Source organism: Poeciliopsis prolifica, unplaced genomic scaffold, assembly GCF_027474105.1.
Source record: "Poeciliopsis prolifica strain line A6 unplaced genomic scaffold, Auburn_PproV2 SCAFFOLD012, whole genome shotgun sequence".
Taxonomy (NCBI): domain Eukaryota; kingdom Metazoa; phylum Chordata; class Actinopteri; order Cyprinodontiformes; family Poeciliidae; genus Poeciliopsis; species Poeciliopsis prolifica.
This window is the reverse complement of record NW_026562387.1, coordinates 5,133,482-5,156,080: the sequence shown is the minus strand read 5'-3', so window position 1 is coordinate 5,156,080 and position 22,599 is coordinate 5,133,482. Positions and strand designations below refer to the sequence as shown.

Genomic DNA, 22,599 nt, shown 5'->3' with positions numbered 1-22,599 from the left:
TTTATTTGTATTCCTACAAATAAAAAGGTTTTAGTGGGCTGAGTGGGATGCGACATTCTGTGTGTTTTTGCTATTATTGTTGGACATAACAACAACAACAACAACAACAACAATAATAATAATAATAATAATAATATAATAATAATAATAATAATAATAATAATAATAATTCATTTAATGTCTACGTCTGCAGGCGGGCACCCCGCGAGTGCGTCCTCACACCATTAGCAGACGATCTTTGTTGTTTGGCGTCTTGACGTGTCTTCAGCGAGGGAAGTTTCCGATACATTACGTTACACATTGTGTCAAATGTAGGGTTCGCACAGACACAATGTATGTTCTGCAGACTGTCTGTGGAACATCATGCACTGGGGAAGCCTCGCGTCCGGCCTCGCGTTCAGCTGCGTCTTCGTTGTGTCATGTTTCACGAATAAGGTGAGGGGAGTCTATAAATGCCTGGTTTTACTGTAAAGAGGGGTTGTTGTTGTTGTTGTTGTTGTTTTGTGTGTGTGTCGTGTGATTCAAAACGCAGCCAGGGTATTGCTGTGTTATCCCCAAAGGCAGCTGCAACCATAGATTGACGTTTATGTTGTTGCGTAACCACGTGACCACGCACCCCCCAAGTGTTCTGGACTTGCGTTTTTTTTTTTCCTGATACCTCTAAGTAAAATCGAGTGCTGCCGAGTGTCTCCAGAAGAGGTTGTGCAAATGAGATTATGCAAAACATCATCCTCAATACTGAAGCAAGGGTGATGGAAGTGGCAGCATCATGCTTTGGGGAGAGTGAAAGTGGATGGAACAAAAAAAAAAATGGAGGCTGTTTCTGAAGAAAACGTGCTGAGACCAGGGTGGAATAGTTTCATTAAAAATAATTCTCAACACTAATAATGAATGATGACACCACACTATTCTTTTTCATATATAACCCAACCGTTCTGTGTTGCAGTTTGTCCTGTCCGTGTTGAAATTCACCTATCCAACTTTATTTCAAGGGTAAGTAGGTCAAAACCAACCAACACTACCTCTTCACACACAAAGTAACAAAGAGATTGATTTCCCAAGATGGCAGACATTTGTTGGAGCCGCCCTGCTTCTGCTGTCCGGAAAGCTGGGCTGGGTGGAGATGAGTCGCATCCCCAGGTATTCCCCTGCTGCTCCTCTTGCTGTTTATGTTCTACCAGCTTTCCAGACATATCTTGTGTGTGTGTGTGTATGTGCGTGTGTGTGTGTATGTGTGTGTGTGTGTGTGCCCTTTACAGATCCGCTGCTCTCTCCTGGCTTCCGGGCTCATTCCTTTTTGTGGGAAATATATACGCAGGCTCCAGGGCCTTGTCACGAATAGTGAGTGACGAAATAACTGCACAAATAATTTTTTTAATGTTTTTATTTTTTTTTACTTGTGCGGTACGTACTGTGGTTTCTCACTGTTTTTTTTTTTCTTGCACAGGACATTCCCTTCTTCTTCACTCTTCAGAATTCCTCCCATGTCGTTAGTCACATAATCGCCCGCGCCGTTCACAGAGAGGTAAGTGCATTCACTGCCTGCTGTCTGCGTTATTTTGTCGTGTCTGGGCGGCTCAGTTCTGTCAGAAGAAAATAAAGAACCAGAGAATACAGCGGTATCTGTTGTGGTTTCAGGATGGGCTCTCCTGTAGCGGTCTGTACCACGGCAAATTTGAAGAAGCCTCTGACGGAGGACACTGTTTTTATAGGAAAAACAGAGGGTTTTCTCACTGTAGGGGCCGTTAACTATCCTAAATCCAGCCCTGGGTCTCTCTTGTAAAATTTCAATGAAGTGATTGTGGTTGCACAAATTACTTGAGTCTTTTTTGTTTCTTTCTTTTTCTAAGAAACAAAACGTAGGAGATTTGGATTTAGATTGAGATCTAGAGTCAAACAGCTGACAGTCATTCAGGAACCAACATCTGGTTTCTTAGAAAAAGAAAGAAACAAAAAAGACTCAAGTAATTCAGACAATGACCCGACGGGAACATCAAGAATTAGTTGGTGTTCATCTCATTGCGCCTTGAACACAGCCTGCACGATTTTTCGATCCGAGAACTCGTTATGTGCACGAACAATTTAGTCGGTCAAAATTGGATTCTTGTTCGTGACATGAGTTTTGTGTTTCTCTCTTGTCCTGCAGAAGACACAGCGGCTGAAAATAATCAGGTGAGCCTTTCCCTCAGCCACTTTGGTCATAAAAAAATCGAAAGAATGTTACCACCTAAAGAAAGATCTGCTCCTTATCGGGTCTTAGATGTGTGTAAGCGCGGCTTTGGATGAAAAGTAACATCAAATCGCGTGGAACAAATTGGACACGCAATGTGTTTATAACACTTGTAATTTACAATACCGAGATATAAATTTTTGCGTCTATATTATCCATCTCCCCGATGCAGCGTTTGCCTCCTGCTGCTGTCGGCCATCAACCTGCCCCTGTGTGACCCTCAGGTAACGGCTCGCCGCAACCAACCGGCGGGTGCAACGCCGACACTGCCACATGTCTTGCTACTCTACGCTGTCTTCACAGTTTGACCGCAGCGGCTACGTCTGGGCTCTGTGCCACCTCTCCTGCGTGGGTAAGTTCGGCGGTGTGCAGCGGATCCCGGCGCGCTCGGCTCTAAGTCCGAAGCGTCCTCTGCATGACCGATCTGTCGTTTCCAGGCGCATACAGAGTGTTTCAAGTTCACAAGTCCACGAATCTGAGGTTAGTAGAACACATGTAGTTGTAGTTAAGATAATCTGAGTGAAAACAAAAAGGCTACCGGTTTGGTTCTATGTGAAAAGGTGGTTTTCCCCAGAAGTTTGCAGCCTTCTCGCGAGCGAGCAAAGCAATTTTCACAAAGTTTATATATAGGTGGTTTTGAGAGCTTTTTGCTACAAGCACAATATTAAACATGGTTGTATTTTCCCATCTTTCTTGTCTGAGCTGAAATATTTGAACAGAAATCTAAGAGGGCAAATAGGTTTCGTCAGGACCGTGTATTTCCAAGATGTGATGGTTCAGCCAGATCTCTCTTTTTTTCCTCTTTCTTAATCCTTGAAGATCGCACATCTGATCATGTGATGCATTTCAGGCTCCCTGCACATATGCAAAGTTCATTTTATAATCAGGAGCTCAAATCCGGGTTTGTTTGTCCAGAACATCACCCATTATAAACCATCAGGAGATATAACAGAAAAATCTCAGCTTTGTGGTATCCTGAAAGAAATGAATGCCAAAGTGAAACAGTAACTACATATTTAAATGTTTTATTAATTAAACCACTTCCCTCAGTTAGAAAAAAAGAAGAAAAAAATCATTTTGTTTTTTCTATTTTAGTGACATTGAACAGCAATGCATCAACTACTTGTTCAGGTAAGAATACAGTTGTATTAAATCAGAGTTCATGGGAATTTCTGTTTGTTAATTTCGTGACAAACATACAAAAAGTCCCAAAGCAGGGCTGTAAGTAGCAGAAGACAGCTAGTCAACGGGACACATCTGAGTCTTCAGGGGACGTTTTAACCAGCTCTATTAGGATTGTTTGTCTTTCACACAAATATTCAGCAGCTGTCCTTGTGTTTGAACCAGCGTGCTGCTGCTGGGTCTTGCTGCTCATCCAACAGGTATGGCCGACCGAGTGGCAATTTAGCGCACCTTTCGATATGAATTCACGCAGCTCGGCGCGTGCGTATTTCCATCGGACGACTTCCGTCTCCCTGCAGGTGACATCACCGGTGCCTTGGAGTTCCCCTCCCTCCAGTCCCACACGTTTCACTGCGGCTGCTGCGCCAGGTGACTGCAGACTGCGGCGTATAGTGATGGCTTAATGTTAAACGTAAAACTGTGTTTTTTTTTTAATTCAACTCTTGTGTTTCTGCCTCTGCAGTGCGTTGTTGGGGTTTTTGTTGCTGCTGGCCACGCTCAGATTAAAACGTGGGCCGTCCCTCGAGCACTTCAGGGTCTGGGTTTTTCTGTCCAAGGTAAGCGTCACAAACTGTCCGACGGTCGGCAGCCGCTTTCAGATGGATAGGAGGTCATTTATGTGGTGCCGTTTCCTCCCAGCTCACAGCCATGCTCCTCTCTCCTTTGGTTTTCAACATGGACTTCAACTCTGCGTCTCTCCTTTGGTAAGAATTTCACTCTGATTTCTAGAGAATATGCATTGTGAAATTACATAAAAACATTTTATTTGTGTTTTTTACAGTGTGATTGGCAGCCATGTTGGAGAGGCACTGCTGCTGTATTCAGACAGACAATCTCTACCATAAAGACAAAAATCTGCACTTCTTCGAGAGATTTAATGTTTTTTGTACTATTTCACATTTTTTAAAAAAATGTCTTGTTTTCTGATACTCGAAATAAAACTACATGTAGCACATGTCTCTTATCTTACAGTTCTATAGGAAGCACGAAGTTTTTGCAGATGCATATACAGCTGGAACGTCCAGCTCAGGTAACATCTGTAGAGCTGAACGGTTTTAGCTCTGCTTCTGGATTTTTTTTGGGGTGAACAAAACATTAAACGGCTGTCGCCTTCGTGAACGGGCCTCAGGGTTCTTCTCCTCCCTGATGTAACCTGAGCAAGACACAGAAAGCTCTCAGCTCAAGGTATTGAAAGGTTGCAGTCGTCCTGTCTTAAAGTCGGTTACCTCTTTCGATGCAGGTCTGTGTTGACGGGAATCCGACTTCCCAGAAGTTTTCCGGGGTGCAGGGTGGAATGTAGCGGTATCGATGCCTGGAGCAAGCGGATAACTTCTTCTGTTTCTCCTCCTCGGGCAGATGAGCGTAGTACTGCAAGGAACGGGGAATTATTTCAACAAAACCCAACGTTTCAGGACAGGCTCCAACTCAGAATACGCACCACTTCACATTCCTTGCATGTGGTGCCCTTCAGTTTTCTCCTCTCGTCTTTCTTGCGAACGACGGCCACGTGTGCAAACGTCGGCTGCCTGTGGCGTACAGGAATGCATTTGAACTCATGCAACCCTCGAAAGATCGAAAAGTGTTGATCAAAAGCTTTCTTACCGGGTTTTGCTGTAGCATGCAGGAGTTTCTGGAAGATCTTGATCTAGTTTGATCGGTAAATCAAAAATCCAACTCAAAATAGGTGCCTGGTGATTGATTGATTCTGTCAACCTAGACGCGTACCGTTAATCTCAACTTCCTCGGCATCATCAGCCCCATCACAATGCTGACTCAGATCCAAGCTGGAGCAGGTGTACGACTTGTACTCCCCAAAGGTTGTTGCATCAAACATCATATCCAAACTGTCGTTGGCCTTTTCGCCGAGTCCTTGGAAAATTAAACGTGGCAGATTATTTATTACTTATGGAAATTAACCACCTAATTTCTCCGCCCGCTTACTGAAAAAAAAATAAAGAAATTATCTATACCAGACTTGTCACTTTCCCTGTCCTGACTGTCCTCTGCTCGGCGCTGCAGCATGCTGTGGCTGACCCAGGTGCAGTCGGTGTCTGCCAGCTCTCCGGGTCGCTGTTCCTCTTCCACCTCCTAAAAACGCAGCACAGAAAGTATTTTTCAAAAACACTTCGGAATTATGGATATTTTATTCAAGGCGCTGTGAGTGAAGATGGAACCACAAAAGCTGCCGATGCCGTACCTCGCTCTCAAAGACGGACAAAGCGAGCGCCGGGTCGACGCTCCACGTGGACTCCACCTTTTCCTTCCTGTCGGCTGGGAAAACATCACATTCAGTACATGGCTGAAACAATTAATCGTGAAGAATTGATCATTGAAACAATCGTCAACTAATTCAGTAACTTGATTGTTTTACATCCCATAATAGGCCATTTTCTGAAAATACATCCAGAGAAGTAATTAAGTAAAAAGTGGGAGAATCACACATCAATTTTGAATCTAAGATAAACAAAAAAAAAAAAAAAAAAACTTTGAAAATACGATCTATACGAACTTTTGTTGCCTCTTGAGAACAAAAGTTCTCAAGAGGCTTAGTTTTAACTTGTCCTGGTTCAAATTATGTATAATAAAAATAAAATAAGTAAAAAAAAAAAATCAACCACATTTTGCTACCCATTTATTTGCTGATTAATCCAAAGAATAATCAACAATTTATTGGATTAACAATTACCACAAGTGTTACCATTAAATAACCGATTAATCGTCAAAATAATTGGTTAATTGGTAACTAAAATTAGCTTATGCTGTAAATGACTGACCATTGTTCGATTGAAGGCATTTCTGTGACACACTCCGATCCTGCGGAGGCGCTCTTCTACTTCCATCTGGTTGGTCTCCAGCTTTACTCAGTGGCTTCTTGAAAGTGGGACTTGCATAAGAGATTTTCAGCATTTGGTTTGGACCCTGTGGAACAATGAGCAATTTTTTTGAAACTGTATTTCTGACAAATATTCTGAGACTCTTGAAGGTCTTGGAAATTGAGTTAAAACATCATTTAAGAAAGGCATTGCCACCTCATTGTCCGGCTGCTGTTTGAAGCCAAGTGTGGCAGAATGGCTAGTGGTTTCAAGTTGTAAGGGTTTAGCTTCCTTCTGATCATCCACCTTCTCTTTACTCCCCGCTCTGCCTTCTGCCTGCTGCTCAGTGCCACTGTCCTCCTTCTTCCGTTTGCCCCAGCAAAAGGAACCTTCCTCAGAGAAGCGTTTAATACTCGGAAGAAGAGACGGCGATTTCTCCGTGGTCGAGTCTGGACTGCGGATCTGTGCTGCCGAAGAGAAAGGCCTTGAAAGTGTGGGGAATAAAAGGTGATTAGAACTTCTTGCTGATAAAACAGAAGGATCTGACATAATCAAATGTCGTCGTGCTTGCCTTAAACGAGCGTTGCCCTTCCAGATATTTTTTGTGTCGTTTTCATGACGTGGAATCAACTCGGCTTCCTAAGGCAACAGATTTAAAATGAAAGAAGAAGAACAGAAACCTGTCAAGTTGGCTGGGATGAAAAACAGGCCCACAGCATCACAGAGCCTTCACCGTAGTTCTTTCAACATACAATGACCAAAAGCACACAGTTCCTGTTGGCATTTGTGATGGTAGGACAGGGAGATATTTTACAACAGGAAGCATTCAGCTTCCTGTTGGTTCTTTGCCCAGACTTTCTTGTCGTATTTCAAGTGTTTCAAACTTTCAATTATTGCTCTGACTGTAGATTTAGGAAGGTAGTATTTTCAGTTTATCGTTTTCATTCTGAAGAGAGGCTCCAGTTAATGGAAAGTGATGGACTCTCTAATCAACCTATAAGTGTACATTTAAGAAAAGCATGTTGATGACTTTTATTTTGTGGAAATTTGTTAGGAGTTCAAACAAATGCAGCACGTCTGACTTGCATTTTATAAGCAATTTGCTCCACAATGTAGAAATATTTCACAAGATCCATCACTAGTGCAATAAAATAATCAATTTTTGATACATATATTCATATGTTGGGCTCTGTATGTGTGACTTAATCACACAGAACTGTACTTACAAGATGACGACAGCCAAGCACCTCTAGAGCGCACGTTTCTGCAACTACCTCCTCAGTTTCTTCTTTCATGTCATCTGGAATAATAAGAATGTCAAAATATGAGTCCACAAACTTTACAGAATCTTAATCTGAAATTCTGCAAAGAATAGTACGAGTCTTATACTTGGTAAATATGTAAATATGTATTTTCTTTATGTATTTTTTCCCCCTCTTTCTGGTGTCATTAAACTGTAAAACCCAGCAGATGTGCACATACTTGAGCTCTGGGATGTGTCCAGTTCACAAGTGTTTGGCACAAGCACTTCTCTCCCAGAATTCTTTGCGCCTGCATCAGCCTCGTTCTTCAACTCTTCAATGAGAACAAAAAAACTGATTTAGACATATTTTATCGCCATGAAAGCTGTTTGTTGGTGCCTCACGATGGGACCGACCATTAAAGAGGGAGTTATTCTTCTGCGGCAGCGGCGTCTCGGCATAACGAACACGTCTGCTCTTGTCGGGGTGTTTACGTTTCCTCAGTTTGTTAGCCGCAGGCAGCGAGCTGGTCAGGATCGGCGAGTCCGGGATGACTCCCTCGTCGTGCTCTGATGTCTCCTCGCGGTCCGCACTGATGCAAAAACAACATCTGCTGATGAAAGGGGAAGTGAAACCTTCCTCTACCTTCCTGTCTGACACCAGAACCTGAAAAAGTTGCTAAAAGTATCAGAGAGCAAGACCTGGGTTCAGTTTCCAGATATAGTTTTTTTTTTTTTGTCTTTTGAACACCAGATACACTGCTAATAAGATCATTAATTATACAAATGTTTAGTTTGAAAAACTACATTTCATGCTGCATTTATTTAAGCTAGCAGACTTACTGAAGCATCTTCATCTTCTGCAGTTCAGCTTGAAGATTTCTGTTTTCATCTTCCAGGTTTTTATTCTCATTTCCTGGAACAAGGTAGATAAAAAAAACAAACAAACTCTTGAATACATCCCAGAATGTAAGATCGTTATGCCCAGTGATGCTCAGAATGACAAAGGTTCATAATGCACATGGTTACTCAGGCTTTGGTAAGTAGAATAATCAATATTTTAATCAACAACTGAACCTCTTAATACTTGTATCAGATTTTTTTTAAAATAAACCTTTTAAAACATCTTTGGCTGCACGATCGAATGGTTTCTCTCATTGTACATCAATTAGTTTAAATGACTTTCAACCATCAGAGAGCATTATGGGGAACGGGTGGGGAAAGTCTGTGAGGGGGCTACCAGCCACAATGATGTGTGATTCACAGCGCAAAGACCCGCCTCCTGGCTCTGATTGGTCGGACTGAGGAAAGGCAGAAGAGCTCAATTTTCTTTCACAGATTATCCGTCTCCTACCATTCTGTCACAACATGGTGACAAGTTTAAAAACATGTAAAAATAATAGTTTTAGGGTTAGGGTTACTGCAGCTTTAATACTTTAGACTAAAACATCGACAACCTTATTGATTTGTGTACCTGCCATCTTTCTTTCTGCCGCTTTATTGGTGCTCTTGTTTTAGCTCCACCTATTTTACATGATGAATGTGCCGAGTTTATAACCCTGGGTTGGTTTACAGAGCCGTTATGGCAACACGCAAACATTAAAGTTTAAGTTTATGTAAGCTAAAAGATGGTTGAAAGTGCCTCTTAGTATAGGGGAAAAAAACTTACTTAGTTTAGTGATGACATCCAGATTCTGATCCTGACTGCTTTTCAGCTTCTCCTCCAAGACAGCACATCGACCACACTCTGCGACACGGAGCCTGGAAACAGGAAATGTTCTTATTAGTTTGCTGGATGTCTAACAGCAAAATTGTGACACTTCAAATGTGATGTAATTTGAAGTGGATCACATTTGATACAATTCAAATTGTATCAATCATATCAGTGATGCAATTTGTATCAAATTTGAAACAAATTTGATACCGGTGTCCCCTAAGAAAGATGCAATAATTATGGAGGCATAATCTCCACTCAATGCACTGAGATTTACATTAAAAATCTTCCTATTGGTTTATAAATGCCTCAGTTGTCTCTGAATTGCTTCAGTCTCATTCTTATTTGGGAGCTATTTGAGCTTTTAGCTTCTGAATGTGCATTCGAAATAAATGTAACTTTGACCTGCAAAGCATGCTTTTACTTTATTTTTTGAACTGTCCTAACTTTGTTCCCTTGTCAGATGTGGCACTGCAATGCAACCAGATCCATCATACCGTTTACCCAAAAGTCTGTGAGGAGGCTACCTGTCTTCCAGCAGGCTGACGGAGTCCTGCAGGCTTTTGTTTTGCTCCTTGAGCCGCAGGTTGCGATTATAAAACACATCCAGCTTCTGAGCGTCTCTGTAACGAAACAAAGTTGATCTGAGCTGGGCTGGCGGCCGACCAGTGCAGTCAGCGAACGGTGCAGCAAACTCACAGACAGCGGTCCTTTTTCAGCTTGCTCACTTTCGACTCGTATTCTAGAGAGGGAAAAATGCTGAACGCTAGTGTCTAAAACACAGTTTAAATGAGTTTCACGTGACCTCGGTGTGTTACCCTGCACAGTGTTCTGGTGGCAGTCTTTCAGCTGCCTCCAGACGTCCTCAAACAGGTCAGCGGAACCGACGGAGGAGCCGCTGCGGTGTCCTGGGCTGCTTGTCATCCTTTGTCCCGTCAACAGGTTATTGTCTCATTTCTTTAAATGTAGGCCAGACTCCGATCTTCCAAGAAAGCTTCAGCTACTATAATACTACAAAGAAACAAGAAAATAGAGTTGGACTAATTCTCTGCGGCTCATTTAGCTCGAAGGAAATGACACGAACAGTATCCACACCAACAGATTTGAAACACCGCTACAGTAAAGTGACAAATATCTGCGCGGAACTAAAAACAAACATGTCTCTCCACCTTGAAGTTAGCGCGCCGTGCTGCATCATGGGAAGTCTTCTTCTGGTCGCTGAGCTCCTTTGGCTCTGGCGCCCTCTGCTGTTCAAGGCAAACTCTTACACTTTCACAAGGTGACTTGAGGAAATATTTTGCCACATTGCAACGAAAAACTTCAATATATATTCTCAGGATTTTATAAGGTAGGAAAACATATAGTTTATTCGGACGAGAAAGATATTTCTAAAAAATATTATATTTTAAAACAAGAATCCAAAACGAAAAATAATAGCAATAATTGCATATTGTGTATTGGAAGGCAGTTTGCAACTTCCAACGAGAAAAAATGTGTTTTTGTAGCTTCTTATTGAAAAATAGAGGCAAATAACTTTCAAGAAAAGTTGGTCTTTAATAATTAATCAAAATATAAAATGCCAGAGGCAAATTTCCCTTAACTCTTCAAAAACAATACCAAAGAAAATGCCATGCAATTATGGCCTACATTTGTTGCAGTAAATAAATAATAATACAATAAGTTTTAAACTGTTGGTGTAATCTCTTTTGACTCCACAAATTGTGAGCAGAATGGTAAGCAAGGTTAACAACATGCATCACCTTTTGTGCACATCTTTGCTAGTGATGCTAATTATAGTCAAGGGAACTACTTACGCCTGAATGTATAGTCATTATTTATTCTGTGGAAAGTATTTGATTCAACAAAAAAAAAGGAAGAAGAAGAAACAGAGGTTTTCCCTTATAGTTGGTTTTTATTTTTAGAGTACAAAACATGAACCAAAATCACAAAAATAACATTTACAAAACAGATTATTTAACTGAGGTGACCGAGGCAACATAGAAAAAGCATGTCTGAAACGAGTGATACTGGTGGGTTTACTTTGAGGTAAGACAGCGAGCCATGTCAAAGGGTAAAAACAAACAAACAAAAGAAAAATCTTGAACTGTTTTCACTTAGTGCCTTCATTCAGTAGTGCTATTCACAACTGGACTTGAACGATATGATGTTTTCCTAACATAGCCACAGTTAGCAGTGATTTAATGCTGTAGTGCATCAGAGCTACCCAGACACAAACTATTTTGATGTGAACGTTTAAAGCATGTTGCACTGGTATGGCACCGCTTTTTATGGACTTTTTTTTTCTCTTCTTTTTTGTTTCAACATTGAGACCGTTTCTACTTGCGCGCGCGCTCGCGCCCTCACACACACAAACACAAAACGGCGTTCCCATTCATTCGTTCTCGTCTAACGAGTCCCCCCAATTTCTCTCCGTTCCTTGATAAAGAACACTTCTGGCCAAAACGAAGACGCTGCAGCTCTAACAGGCCGAAACTGCTTTTGGTCTTTTTGTCTATTTTTTTTTTTTTATTTATTTAAAATTTTTTTTTTAGAAAGCAGCTTTTCCTAAAAAACACAGAAGAAGAAGAAGAAAAAGAAATGAAACACTCGGGCTGGTTAAGTTGCGGAATGGCTGTCAGTCAGAGGCACGAACTCAAACACTCCCCATACCCACCCCTCTACCCTAAAATACAAAAGAAGTAAAATAAAAAAGAAAATAGTAAAGACGCTGCATCATTTAAAGAAACAATAAAAACCTTGCGTTACATATTGAAAGCAGCGGAAATGGTAAGACTCTGCGTCGGAGCACGCAGGCACGTTTTTTGCATGAAAAATCTTCTCTTTTTTTTCACATTTATGAGACGGTCACTGGTGATTCAGCATTGCAGATTATTATTTTTTCTTTTTCTTAGTTCCTTTGGACGTGTGCCTTTTATTGACTTTGCATCTGTCACAGCAGGGAGATCAAGCTAGCATTACTTCATATATCTATATATATATTTATATACACACACACATGCATTCAACGTCATAGGTATCCTCCAAATAATAATAATAATAAAAAAATAAACAGGAAAAAAAACAGAACTCCCTTTTTACCACTTCAGAGTTTAAGCTATAAAAACCTGCATGACAATCCGCAAAAGGTTCTTTTTTTATGTTTCTTTTTTCCTTTTTTGCAGTTTGATGTGAGATACGAGGCCAGGCTGCAGAGGTGCTGATGCTGGCGGGGACTGGGAGGGAAGTGGATGGGATGGCCACATGGAATGCAGCCTTGTAGGTATAAGAGGAACTGGGGCAGGGTACATGGGGATGAGCCTACCCTTCCAAGCTCCCTCCATGTTGGAATGAGGCTCTGATCTATGTTAGTTGGGTTTTAGATTCACATTATGCTGGAAGAAGACTAAGTGGTTGCAGACGCTGCGAGGGCAGGCCGCTGCCGAGAGCGAAAAACACTGGAGTAGAGTGTGAATGCATATCTAACGCCTTTGCGACCTGCAGGGAGAAGAACGGGCGTGAGTCAAGACAGGTTTCTGCACGCTGCTCATGAACTATTCACACCCTTTGAACTTTGTTTTTTTTTTCACATTTTGACACAAAAACAAACTAATTTTCATATTAGTATCATGAATGTTCTCAATGCTCGGTTGTGCTAGAATGTATCGATAAAACCCATTGACAAATTGTTGAAATGGTAACCGCTGCGTCCGCGTCCAAGAATTATTTCTTAAAATTAATATCTTTGGGATTTTTTTTAAATTTATTTTTACAGCTTAATTAGTGTTAATTTAGAAACATTTGCAACACATTTTGCAAATGGTAAAATGTGAGTTTTTATTACTTGTAATTTTGGCTGCAACTTGACGCCAAGTGAGGCATCAGAGTAGTAAGAAATACTGCCACCTTCAGGTTGGAGTTGGCAGTCACTTCAACCGAATGGGTTGACCTTTTTTGCTGAAAATTTAGCAAAAAAAACACAACTGTGAATTAGTGCGAAAAAGTGGGAGGACCTGCTGATTTTGCGTGAATTTCCGCAGACGCAGAATTGAGATCAGGAGGAGAGAATGACTGATGTAATTTGGCAGTAAACATTAAAAAAGTGTTTTGAAATGATTGCTAGAATAATATTGAACAGTTATCTTGAAGGTCTTATTTATGAGTTTCTCTCTCTCTAGAGAGCCACAGAAAAAGCTGTGGCAGGCCAGATTTGGCTCCTAGACCTCAAGTTTCACTCATGCAGTACAATACCTAACTGTAATGCACTTCCCTGTTATTTTAAGACAGGTAATGGGTCCCGGAGCACATTTTGGGACACCCCTGCTCTATCACATAAAATCCTAATAAAAACACTCTCATGTTTATGATGTGATAAAATGTGAAAAAGTTAAAGGGACATGAAAATTTCAATATTGAGAGACTTTCAGTCATACACAGGACTCACGCTTCAGTTTCTTCACCACTGAGAGGGCACATAACTGTAGCTTGGGGTCCCAGGGGGTCGATATGTGGGCATCGTAACTTGATGGGGGGCAACGGGTGCTGGTGATGGACTTGTCAACAAAGTTCCTAGAAAGAAACACAAACAAACACGTTTCGTTTCGCCCTGAAGCGCACTGCTAACGTGTCGGAAACCGCCGAAGCTCACCTGCTGACATGGCCATGGTCGTGCCCGCTACCATCCCCATGGTTACACCGTTGGGGCGAGAGGGAGGGATGGGCGGAGCGTACATGGCCGCGGGCATCCCGTTGGGCTGGACCACCGTCGTGTGATGGATGACGTGAGGCGGAGCAGCGTACAGCGGCTGCGTGTAATAGGTGCCCTGCTGTTGTGATGGTATTAGCGCCTGGATCAAAGAGGAGCAAAACAGTTTTAGAAAAATACGATCACGCCGTCAGACGTGACAGTCCAAACTTGTTCCCAGTCACCGACCTGTGCGTAAGGGCTCTGTTGGGGATAGGTGCTCCTCACAGGATAAACGGCGGTGGGGTACGGGTTCGGAGAGGAGGAATACGGCGGGATGGTCCCCGTGTTGGGAGAGCAGGACATTTTGAAAGCAGTGCCAGTGGCATAGCCTGGCGAGAGGAAACGCGTCGTTTCATTCAGGGTTTCACCGACTTTGAAAACGTCTTTTAAAGACCGTTATGAATGGAATTAAGGACCTGTATCACCACACAAACGTACAAACTTCGTCCAGCCAACTGGTGAGAAATTTGCACTTACCGGAGATGTACGCTAAAAAGCTCGCTAGCTAACCAGTGAGCGAATACTAGCAGCTAGTTAGAGGGATTCTCAACCGCCTCGAGTCACAGAACAAAGACGTTTGAGTGCGACTCTTTAGCCTGACAAAAAAAATCCAGTGAGAAAAGAAAAATACATGGAATATATGAAATTAAATAGTCCTGCCAAGACAAAGTCTAACACCTGTGATTAATATATCAGAGGCCAACTTACCTTTTTAAAATTAACTTCAAATATTTTAAAGCTTAATTTAAAGACTTTTTAAGAATGTGCTCACAAACTGCTCTTGCTTACACACATTGCAAAGTTTTAAAACAGTTAATTGGCATTGAAAATGTACGCATTTCAATTTTTTTTTTCCAAATAAAATAAGAAGAGTCACAGTTAGTGAAGTTATTACAAGTCCTATTTAACAAATGTGACTGAATAATTTCTTTTGTGATTAATGCTTTGTTTTCAGTAAGTTAGATTGGGAACTTTTAATTTATAATCATTGGAGGATGTGACCGACAAACCATAAACCAAAAGTGAAATGCAACTGTTGCAAACTCCAGTAGCATTTCAGTTATTTTTAGCAATACCTAAAATGCCGCTGGAGTTGCAACAAACTTTCAGGGGTTTTTTTGTTGTTTTTTTTGTTTTGCAGATTATGCAGTGGGGACCGACGGTAAGAGAGGGTAAAAGAAAAACGTTCAAAGCTACAGTTCAGTTCTTACCGCTGGGGAAGCCCGGGTTTGCTCCTGCATAGACATTGGGACTGTATGCCGGTGCGGCGGTCGCGTATCCGACAGGGAATCCGGCTGCTGTGGACAAACAAAAAATCGATTTGGAGAATCTTTATGAATCTGTGTCGCGTTTTTTTTCTTTTTTTGGGTGCATGCGCTACTGCAGAGGAAATTACCTGGATAGCTCAAACCCTTAGTGTTGGTGAAGGGGACCCCTGTTGGTGCAGGGCTGTATACAGGATTCATGACGTCTGTCTGCTTATAGTAGCTGTGTTGAAAAAAATAACAAATAAAAACAAAACATATTTAAGATACAAGTTAGGCAAGCCAGTGGAAAGTGGAAAATACACCATTCAATAGCCATGTTCAATAGCCATGTTTTTTAAAACTAAAATATGTGCCTTTAACATTATACTCCAACATATTCATCTACAAAGTATAATAAAAAAACTAAAAACATGACTCATTTGCATCATATTGTTTGCTAACCAAATAAAATGTTTATGTTTCAGAACCTCGTCCCCCCATGTGACTTTAAACTCAGTTCCTGCTTAGACATGTAGTGCTGCCCTCTGGAGGTGATGTTTGGAAACACCATTACATCACTTTACCATAAAAAAAGAACATTTTTTTTGAAGGAAATCCTGTTAATTAGAACCTACATTTGATATTATTAGAGTAGTCAATACTTGCGTAAAAAACAAGGTTGAAAGTTGTGCATTGGTTTATGTAAGCATTCAGCACAAAACAAAAACAAACAATATCTCTTAATAAAAATATCACTTTCAAAATAATAAAAAAAACATACTAGATAAAATAGTTTTAGCCACATTGGCGGTATTTAAGCCACATGAAATTTGCTTATTTGACGTAACTTAAGCGGCACTTTATTGGAATATTATTATTATTCTTTAAAAATTAAGTCTGTTTAAGCACCACTTTCTGATTTTCTTTAAAATCCCACTTCCCTGTAGTTCTTAGCAACACCAAGGACTATGCGTGCGTTCTGCTCAATAAGACGTCAGGTGTTCTCCTTGTGCATGAGGAAAGATGGCAACCTCTCTTCCAGCGGAGGAATTCCGAAACATCACGTCGCTTTGTTATCATTAAGCTAGCTTAGCTCGCAGGTTTTAAATGGTGCAGAACCTGCGGCGACCTCGGCGCGCCTGCTCCTCGTGTGGTTTTCTCGCATGTCCCGTGTGACCTGCGGATCAAACCGTGTGACCGCGGCGAGCCGCGGGACAGTTCCCGGACAGCCCCGCAGACGGGACCGACTTGTCAACAGGCCGCGCTGCTCCGGACAGGAGGACGGCAGGCGACCGAAACAGCTGTGCTCTGCGCTGACGGACTGTCCCAACACCGCACACAACTCTCAACTCGGACTCGTCTCAATACGACCCGAGCTGGAACTTACTGTCAGCCGTTTCCGCCGTGTGTTTGCTCCCAGCTCCGGTCCTCCGCTGTTCAATAAAAACTGAGCTAGCTGGTGTTTTGTTCCCAGATGCTTTGCTTAACTCTTTTGAGCACCACGCGTCACTTCCGGGTGTGTTCCGTCACGTGGTCTTCATAGCGCAAATCCTTCGCCGCATTGGCTTCGTTGCCCCGGTGGAAACGATACGTAAGGCGTGTCCGCCATATTGAGAGTGGCAAGTTCATCGAGGGAAACTAAGAGACCAAGTTTATCGGATTTAAATCAAAAATTAGACACGTCAGCTGAATTTGGTGAGTAATTTTTAATCAGTAAGATTTGTATTTAGATACAAATAACAGAGACTTCTGCACGACCTCAAAATAGCAATGTGAAACAAAATGTGCCTAAAATGAACACAGTCGCAAACTACTACATTTAATTAATTTCGCGTTTTATATATATATATATATATATATATATATATATATATATATATATATATATATATATATATATATATATATATATATATATATATATATTTAAATCCCCATTAAGTTCACCTTTTTAAAAATCACTGGAATCTCTTGCAAGTCTCTCAACACAAAAGTCCACTCACAATATGGCAGCAACGGCAACAACGAAGCGTTTCGGATTTATTTTGCCCTTCGCAGTTAGTTATTTTTTTTTCACTTTCTTTCTCTTTCCATCTCCTTTCATTTTTTTTACTTAATAAAGCAATATTTTGTCCACTTTAAGCCACATGTTGAGGACACGTTTAATAACAAATACAACCGTAACAGGTCAGAAAATTTTATTTTATAATTCCACAAAGACACGGTTTAAGCCATGAGTGTGCTTTTTTTATTATTAAATATTTGAAAAAAACGTAGCCTCAAATTTCGTAAACATTGTGAAATTGTGAGCTCATTATTATGACAACTACGAGGTCCTTAAAGATCGATAAAATCTTAACAACCCGATTTATGGGCCGTGATTCATTGTCCTGTGTTTGACTCGCACGATCTAAATTCGGTTCAGTAGTGCTAAATGAAACAAACAGTTTCACATCGCAGAGTAACACGGTTTTCCCGCCAGGCTGTGGGGTTTTGTATCTGCTCTTCCAGGACCTTGACGCATCGCTCCATTCAGCCATTGAACTGGGAAAAGCAGGGTCTGTGCTCATGGTTTAACTGCGACCTGCGTGGGGCTTTTCCAGGCAAAATGACGCCGCTCCGGCTCTTTTAGAGGTCGCCTCGCAGCACACGGTTGAAACTACTCGCTCGGCCGGTGTCGTCGTCGAGCAGCAAGGGCCCCGATGTCAGTTGCAACCGCTGGGGGAGGAGGCTCTCCCTGTTTGGGCGCAGCGGCGGCGGCCGGTTGCAGCTCCGCCGGCTTGTCTCACGCTGCTCCGGCGGGCGGAGGCGCAGGGGTGGCCGGGAGGCTGCCAGCCCGAGTGCTGGAGCATATCTTCTCGTACCTGGAGCTGTTTGACCTGATGCGCTGCTCGTTGGTCTGCTGGCATTGGAACAACATTCTGGCGGATGAGAACAGCGAGGTGTGGCGCAGCCTCAGCTCTCGGACGCTAAGCGACGAAGCCCTGCGGTCCGACATCCTGTGCAACCTGCCCACGTATAAGGGGAAGGTAGGCTTCCACAGACCCGCCTTGTTCTAATGGAATGTGGGGAACGTGATGGATACATCTATTAGCACGATAAAGCTAGTATATGCTTATTGTGCATGCTTGCAATCGTTTTTAATGTCTATTTTTAAGCTGGACTGAGCAGGATGGACGATGTGCTTTTCTGTTTTCATTCTGATCGAGTGAGGATTTTCTCAAACACTTGTTGTGGATCTTATCACACATCATCTGACCTTATAGAATTAGACGATACGAAAGTGAAGTCTCACTTCTTTAAAAGTGAAAAGACACAATAGAAACACAGGTGTGATTATTTAAAAAATATATATTTTTAAATTCTTCACCATGCATTGTTTTTGTCCCTGATAGTTGCTGTGTTTCATTGAAGATGTGCTCAACAATGATCACCAGATAGGCAATTCATTCCTCTGTAAAACCATTTCGCCTTTTGTCGCTTTGCAACCACAAACTTAAGTGTGTTTTGTTGGGATTTGAGCACAAAAGTGGATGAAAAACTTTGGATATCTGTTATCAAGAAGGATCTGAAAAAGTGTAAATGCCATGCTGCAACAAAATGTAGATGGTTCTGTTGCTGTATAACACAAAGATATGGCAACAATCAATCAACAGATGCACCGAACGTCCCTGCGAGACGACAATCCTCATTTAACTTTTGAAACCCTTTTAAAGCGTAACTATAGGAGCCACTAACAACCACGACAGATGCCAACCATGTGACCGATGGATGTCTTGTCTTCTACCAACAGCTTAAGGCTTTCCAACACGCCCTGAGCTCCCATGACTGCTCCCGCAACGTTTACGTGAAGAAGAACGGCTTCACCCTGCACCGCAACCCCATAGCCCAGAGTACGGACGGCGCGCGGGGCAAAATCGGCTTCACAGAAGGCCGGCACGCCTGGGAGATCTGGTGGGAAGGGCCCCTGGGCACTGTAGCCGTGATAGGCATCGCCACGAAGCGGGCGGCGATGCAGTGCCAGGGCTACGTGGCCCTGCTGGGCAGCGACGACCAGAGCTGGGGATGGAACCTTGTCGACAACAACCTACTTCACAACGGGGAGGTCAGCGGAAACTTCCCGCAGTGCAACAACGCGCCCAAATATCAGGTGAGCGCAGCGCGTCCCGCAGTTTTGCTGCGATTGCGCCGAAGTGAAATCACGTTAGGAGATTCAAAATGATCAGAAAACCAGAATTTAGCTTTAATAATCATGGCCTCACTTTGCTTGATTGCTACCATAGAAAATTTATGATCTGCTACGAGACAACGGACAGAACAATGCAAGCGAGCTGCAACTCGTGCAAAAAGATGTGTACAGCACACAAGCCTAGTTTTCAGTAGGATGACATTTTTGCTTGAAAAATCCCTTCTATTTTCAATCTCGCTTCATGTTGTGATTTTTCCGAAGAACTGAATTTTCAGTTTTCATTAGCTGTAAGCCACAATCATCAATATAATAGAAGTAAAAGTTTGGGGTATTTCACTTTTTGAACCGAATTTTTAAAAATTGATGGTTTTCGGTGATGCACTTCTAAATGCTTTTATTTAAAACAGGAAGGAAACAAAAACAAAATCCTATTAATGAAAAATCTCGATTCTTACAGTTACAAATTTGACCTTTGCATCATTTTTAGTGGTATTTTGATTAACGAAATCAAAATTTTGTGCCTGCGGTTGGCTGTTCAATAGACAATCATTTTTCTAATATCTCATTGGAAGGAATTTCACTCCCAAAATTCCCATAAACCAAAAATTTAAGCACTTAAAAGCTGAAATAATACCTTTATACTGCCCCATCACTATTCTCAATTCATAGTTTCTGCAAATTGTCGTCATTCGAAATCGATCGTTTCTGTGTAATCAAATGTGTCTGTTTTTGTTCACAGATCGGGGAGCGAATACGAGTAATTCTAGACATGGACGACAAGACGCTAGCCTTCGAGAGGGGCTTCGAGTTCCTTGGCGTTGCTTTCCGCGGACTTCCAAAAGTCTGCCTGTTCCCGGCCGTCTCCGCCGTGTACGGCAACACTGAAGTCACAATGGTTTACCTGGGGAAACCTCTGGACGGCTAGACGCACATTAACCCCGTTTTCGCATTAAACGTAAGCTTCCGACAGGAGCAGAAGCCCCTGCGCCCCCCTTTTTTTGTCAACAGACTTTTCCCACCGTCCGTCATGAAGTTCGAATGAGTCTGAGGCTGAGAAATGACAGACGTTAGAGTGAAGGTGTGGCTGTTTCCCTGCAGCGCAACAAGAACGCGCGGGAGGGCGCGCACAACTCGTGAAAACGGAAAAAAACACACACGGACTGTCATAAACATGTTTCTTTACCGACGTGGAAGGACTCCACTTTTACAGTTTGGCTGCTGCACTGTTTTGATCACAGGACAGTAGAGCATCGTTTCATTTCCTATATTTCAGATGAACAATGCTAAACAATTATGTAAGACGTCGTTTCTGCTTCAGTGAGGCCAGAACTACTCTGAACTGTGATACTTTAGCATTTTAAGTGAAACGGTGATCGTTAGGGCAAACTGTTTGGAGTATGTTAGTTAAAACGGCACTCTGGGGGTTAGCCAAAGTCGTCTGTTCTGTCCAAAATCGGATCGCAGTGAATTGAAACCCAATCTTTGTGACTTGTTGGTACACTTTGATCAAGTTCACGAATGGACGGCCAACTGTCGAGTGCATGAATTGCAGACATAATTATTTCATAAACGGTGCAAACTTTGCCTGTGTCATGACAATATGTGTCCTTTTTAATCTGCTACTGTAGTATTAAATGTTATTTATTTTGTGATTTTATCTCTGGTACTATAGACACTGTATGGTTGTATGGCCTGAAAATAAAGTCCTCACGGTGCCACAATAGTAACAAAGATTTTTGTGTTTATTTTTTTTTTTACACATATTATCCTCAATAAAATCTTCTGTTTGTGTTTTTTTTTTCCTGTCATCACACTAGAATGTTTTAAATTGAACAGATTTCAATCTCATTTATTTAGCAAGAAAGCTAACCCCAAAAGCTCTCAATCGCCAACATGTGTGATTGTTGGTGAAATGTACTTTTTCTGAATTGTATTAGTTTTGTGCCCATTTTAGCAGGAAACAAACCTTCCACAATGTTCCATTTTTATCTTGCTTCTCCACAGAATCCGTTACTTTGGGTCAGCAGTGGTTTTGGCCTTGGAATTCGCCCATGGTCACCTTTTCAAGCCAAGACTGTTTCTTATTGTTGAATCATGAATGTTTAGTGGAAATACTCTTTCAAATCATGACGCAAGCACCAAACCTTGGACATCACTCTTAAAAGAAGTATGCGAACCCTTTGAACTCAAAGATGGCTGCCATGCAAATGGCATATTTTACCACAGAATCCTGTGACATTGATCAATCTGGATGCTATATGGGAAAGTCTGTACATATTTATAGCAAATCCTGTTTGTCATGGTGGCCATCTTGAAAATGTCTTAGTATCTGCCAAATTTGCAGCTTTCCCAATGGATAAACGACACAGACAATAAATAGATCTTTTTCTAATATTACCATTAGTTTGATGATCTGAAAGCTTGCGTACTCTGAAATCTAAAACTATTTTCAAAGAAATTTGAATCTGTTTTAGTTTGCTGATTTCTTTGATGGTAAAAGGTACGACATTATGCTGCGGCTGACTTGCTGTAAAATGAAATCTGAGAACATCCACGAGAGAGCTGGCCTCAATCACAACACCGATACCAGATGCTAAATTATGTAGAAGCCATTTATGAACTAACATAATGTATATATGTTAGCTCATATCTAATGCATACTAATGTGTATTTTGTTCTTAGTACTTTTATTTCATTTCTGGCTCAAGGCTTACAATGTCTTATTTACCATTTCATGGGAAAACACTGAAGGCGACAATTTGTTACAGTGTAAAGAATCACTGTATGTCTCGTAAAGCAGTGTAAATTTGCCGTCCCCTCAAAATAACTCACTCAAAAGTCAAATGAAAATGTCCAAATTGTGTCCAATGTGTCAATATTTTGAATGGCCACCATTATTGTTTTCAGCACTGCCTGTACTCTCCTGGACGTGGAGTTCACCTGAGCGTCAGTGTTCGTCACTGGAGTCCTCTTCCTCTACCTCCATTCTGGCGTCACGGAGCTGATGGAAGTGAGACTTCTTATGTCCCTCCACCTTTCCTTTGAGGATGCCCCACTGATGCTTATCAAGGGTTTAGGTCTAGAGACATACTTTTCCCGTCCAGCAGCTGTACCTCGGTTTCTTTGGTAAGGAGGTGGAGGTGTGTTTGGTGTCTTTATTATGTTGGAATACTTCAAGCGTTCTAACCAGGTTCTAACCTTTCTTGCACCCAGTTCGTGTTCTTAAAAACATTTTTCCAA

At 41.8% G+C, this 22,599-nt stretch overlaps 4 protein-coding genes across 6 annotated transcripts; 2 read left to right on the top strand and 2 right to left on the bottom strand.

Moving 5' to 3' along the window:
• Positions 1 to 242: 242 nt before the first annotated feature.
• On the top strand, positions 243 to 4,369 carry LOC129364746 (transmembrane protein 241). Its single transcript, XM_055037590.1, has 15 exons — positions 243 to 435; positions 947 to 993; positions 1,063 to 1,140; positions 1,260 to 1,341; positions 1,448 to 1,525; positions 2,147 to 2,172; positions 2,403 to 2,454; positions 2,534 to 2,582; positions 2,668 to 2,710; positions 3,326 to 3,361; positions 3,578 to 3,612; positions 3,712 to 3,781; positions 3,876 to 3,969; positions 4,052 to 4,116; positions 4,194 to 4,369. Exons 1-15 carry the CDS (start codon positions 364 to 366, stop codon positions 4,255 to 4,257), a joined length of 891 nt encoding a protein of 296 aa, XP_054893565.1. The 5' UTR covers positions 243 to 363; the 3' UTR covers positions 4,258 to 4,369.
• Positions 4,357 to 10,353, bottom strand: rbbp8 (retinoblastoma binding protein 8). Of its 2 annotated transcripts, none has more exons than XM_055037585.1 (18): positions 9,998 to 10,353; positions 9,879 to 9,921; positions 9,707 to 9,802; positions 9,135 to 9,226; positions 8,309 to 8,381; positions 7,883 to 8,079; positions 7,708 to 7,800; positions 7,452 to 7,525; positions 6,797 to 6,864; positions 6,442 to 6,709; positions 6,187 to 6,331; positions 5,610 to 5,683; positions 5,383 to 5,500; positions 5,138 to 5,281; positions 5,015 to 5,057; positions 4,851 to 4,938; positions 4,639 to 4,780; positions 4,357 to 4,565 (listed from the first exon to the last, which is right to left on the bottom strand). In XM_055037585.1, the coding sequence occupies exons 1-18, from the start codon at positions 10,101 to 10,103 to the stop codon at positions 4,468 to 4,470; spliced, it is 1,962 nt and encodes a 653-aa protein (XP_054893560.1). In that variant the 5' UTR covers positions 10,104 to 10,353; the 3' UTR covers positions 4,357 to 4,467. The 2 variants fall into 2 exon arrangements, with proteins under 2 accessions (XP_054893560.1, XP_054893561.1); XM_055037586.1 differs by having other exon boundaries at positions 7,883 to 8,058.
• Positions 10,354 to 11,071: 718 nt separating this feature from the next.
• Positions 11,072 to 16,687, bottom strand: fam168b (family with sequence similarity 168 member B). Of its 2 annotated transcripts, none has more exons than XM_055037592.1 (7): positions 16,558 to 16,687; positions 15,320 to 15,411; positions 15,135 to 15,221; positions 14,110 to 14,252; positions 13,825 to 14,023; positions 13,621 to 13,745; positions 11,072 to 12,674 (listed from the first exon to the last, which is right to left on the bottom strand). In XM_055037592.1, exons 2-6 carry the CDS (start codon positions 15,387 to 15,389, stop codon positions 13,633 to 13,635), a joined length of 612 nt encoding a protein of 203 aa, XP_054893567.1. In that variant the 5' UTR covers positions 15,390 to 15,411; positions 16,558 to 16,687; the 3' UTR covers positions 11,072 to 12,674; positions 13,621 to 13,632. The 2 variants fall into 2 exon arrangements, with proteins under 2 accessions (XP_054893567.1, XP_054893568.1); XM_055037593.1 differs by having other exon boundaries at positions 15,135 to 15,218.
• Positions 16,688 to 17,184: 497 nt separating this feature from the next.
• fbxo45 (F-box protein 45) lies at positions 17,185 to 21,082 on the top strand. Its single transcript, XM_055037591.1, has 3 exons — positions 17,185 to 18,199; positions 18,964 to 19,320; positions 20,099 to 21,082. The coding sequence occupies exons 1-3, from the start codon at positions 17,873 to 17,875 to the stop codon at positions 20,282 to 20,284; spliced, it is 870 nt and encodes a 289-aa protein (XP_054893566.1). The 5' UTR covers positions 17,185 to 17,872; the 3' UTR covers positions 20,285 to 21,082.
• The last annotated feature ends 1,517 nt before the right edge of the window (positions 21,083 to 22,599 follow it).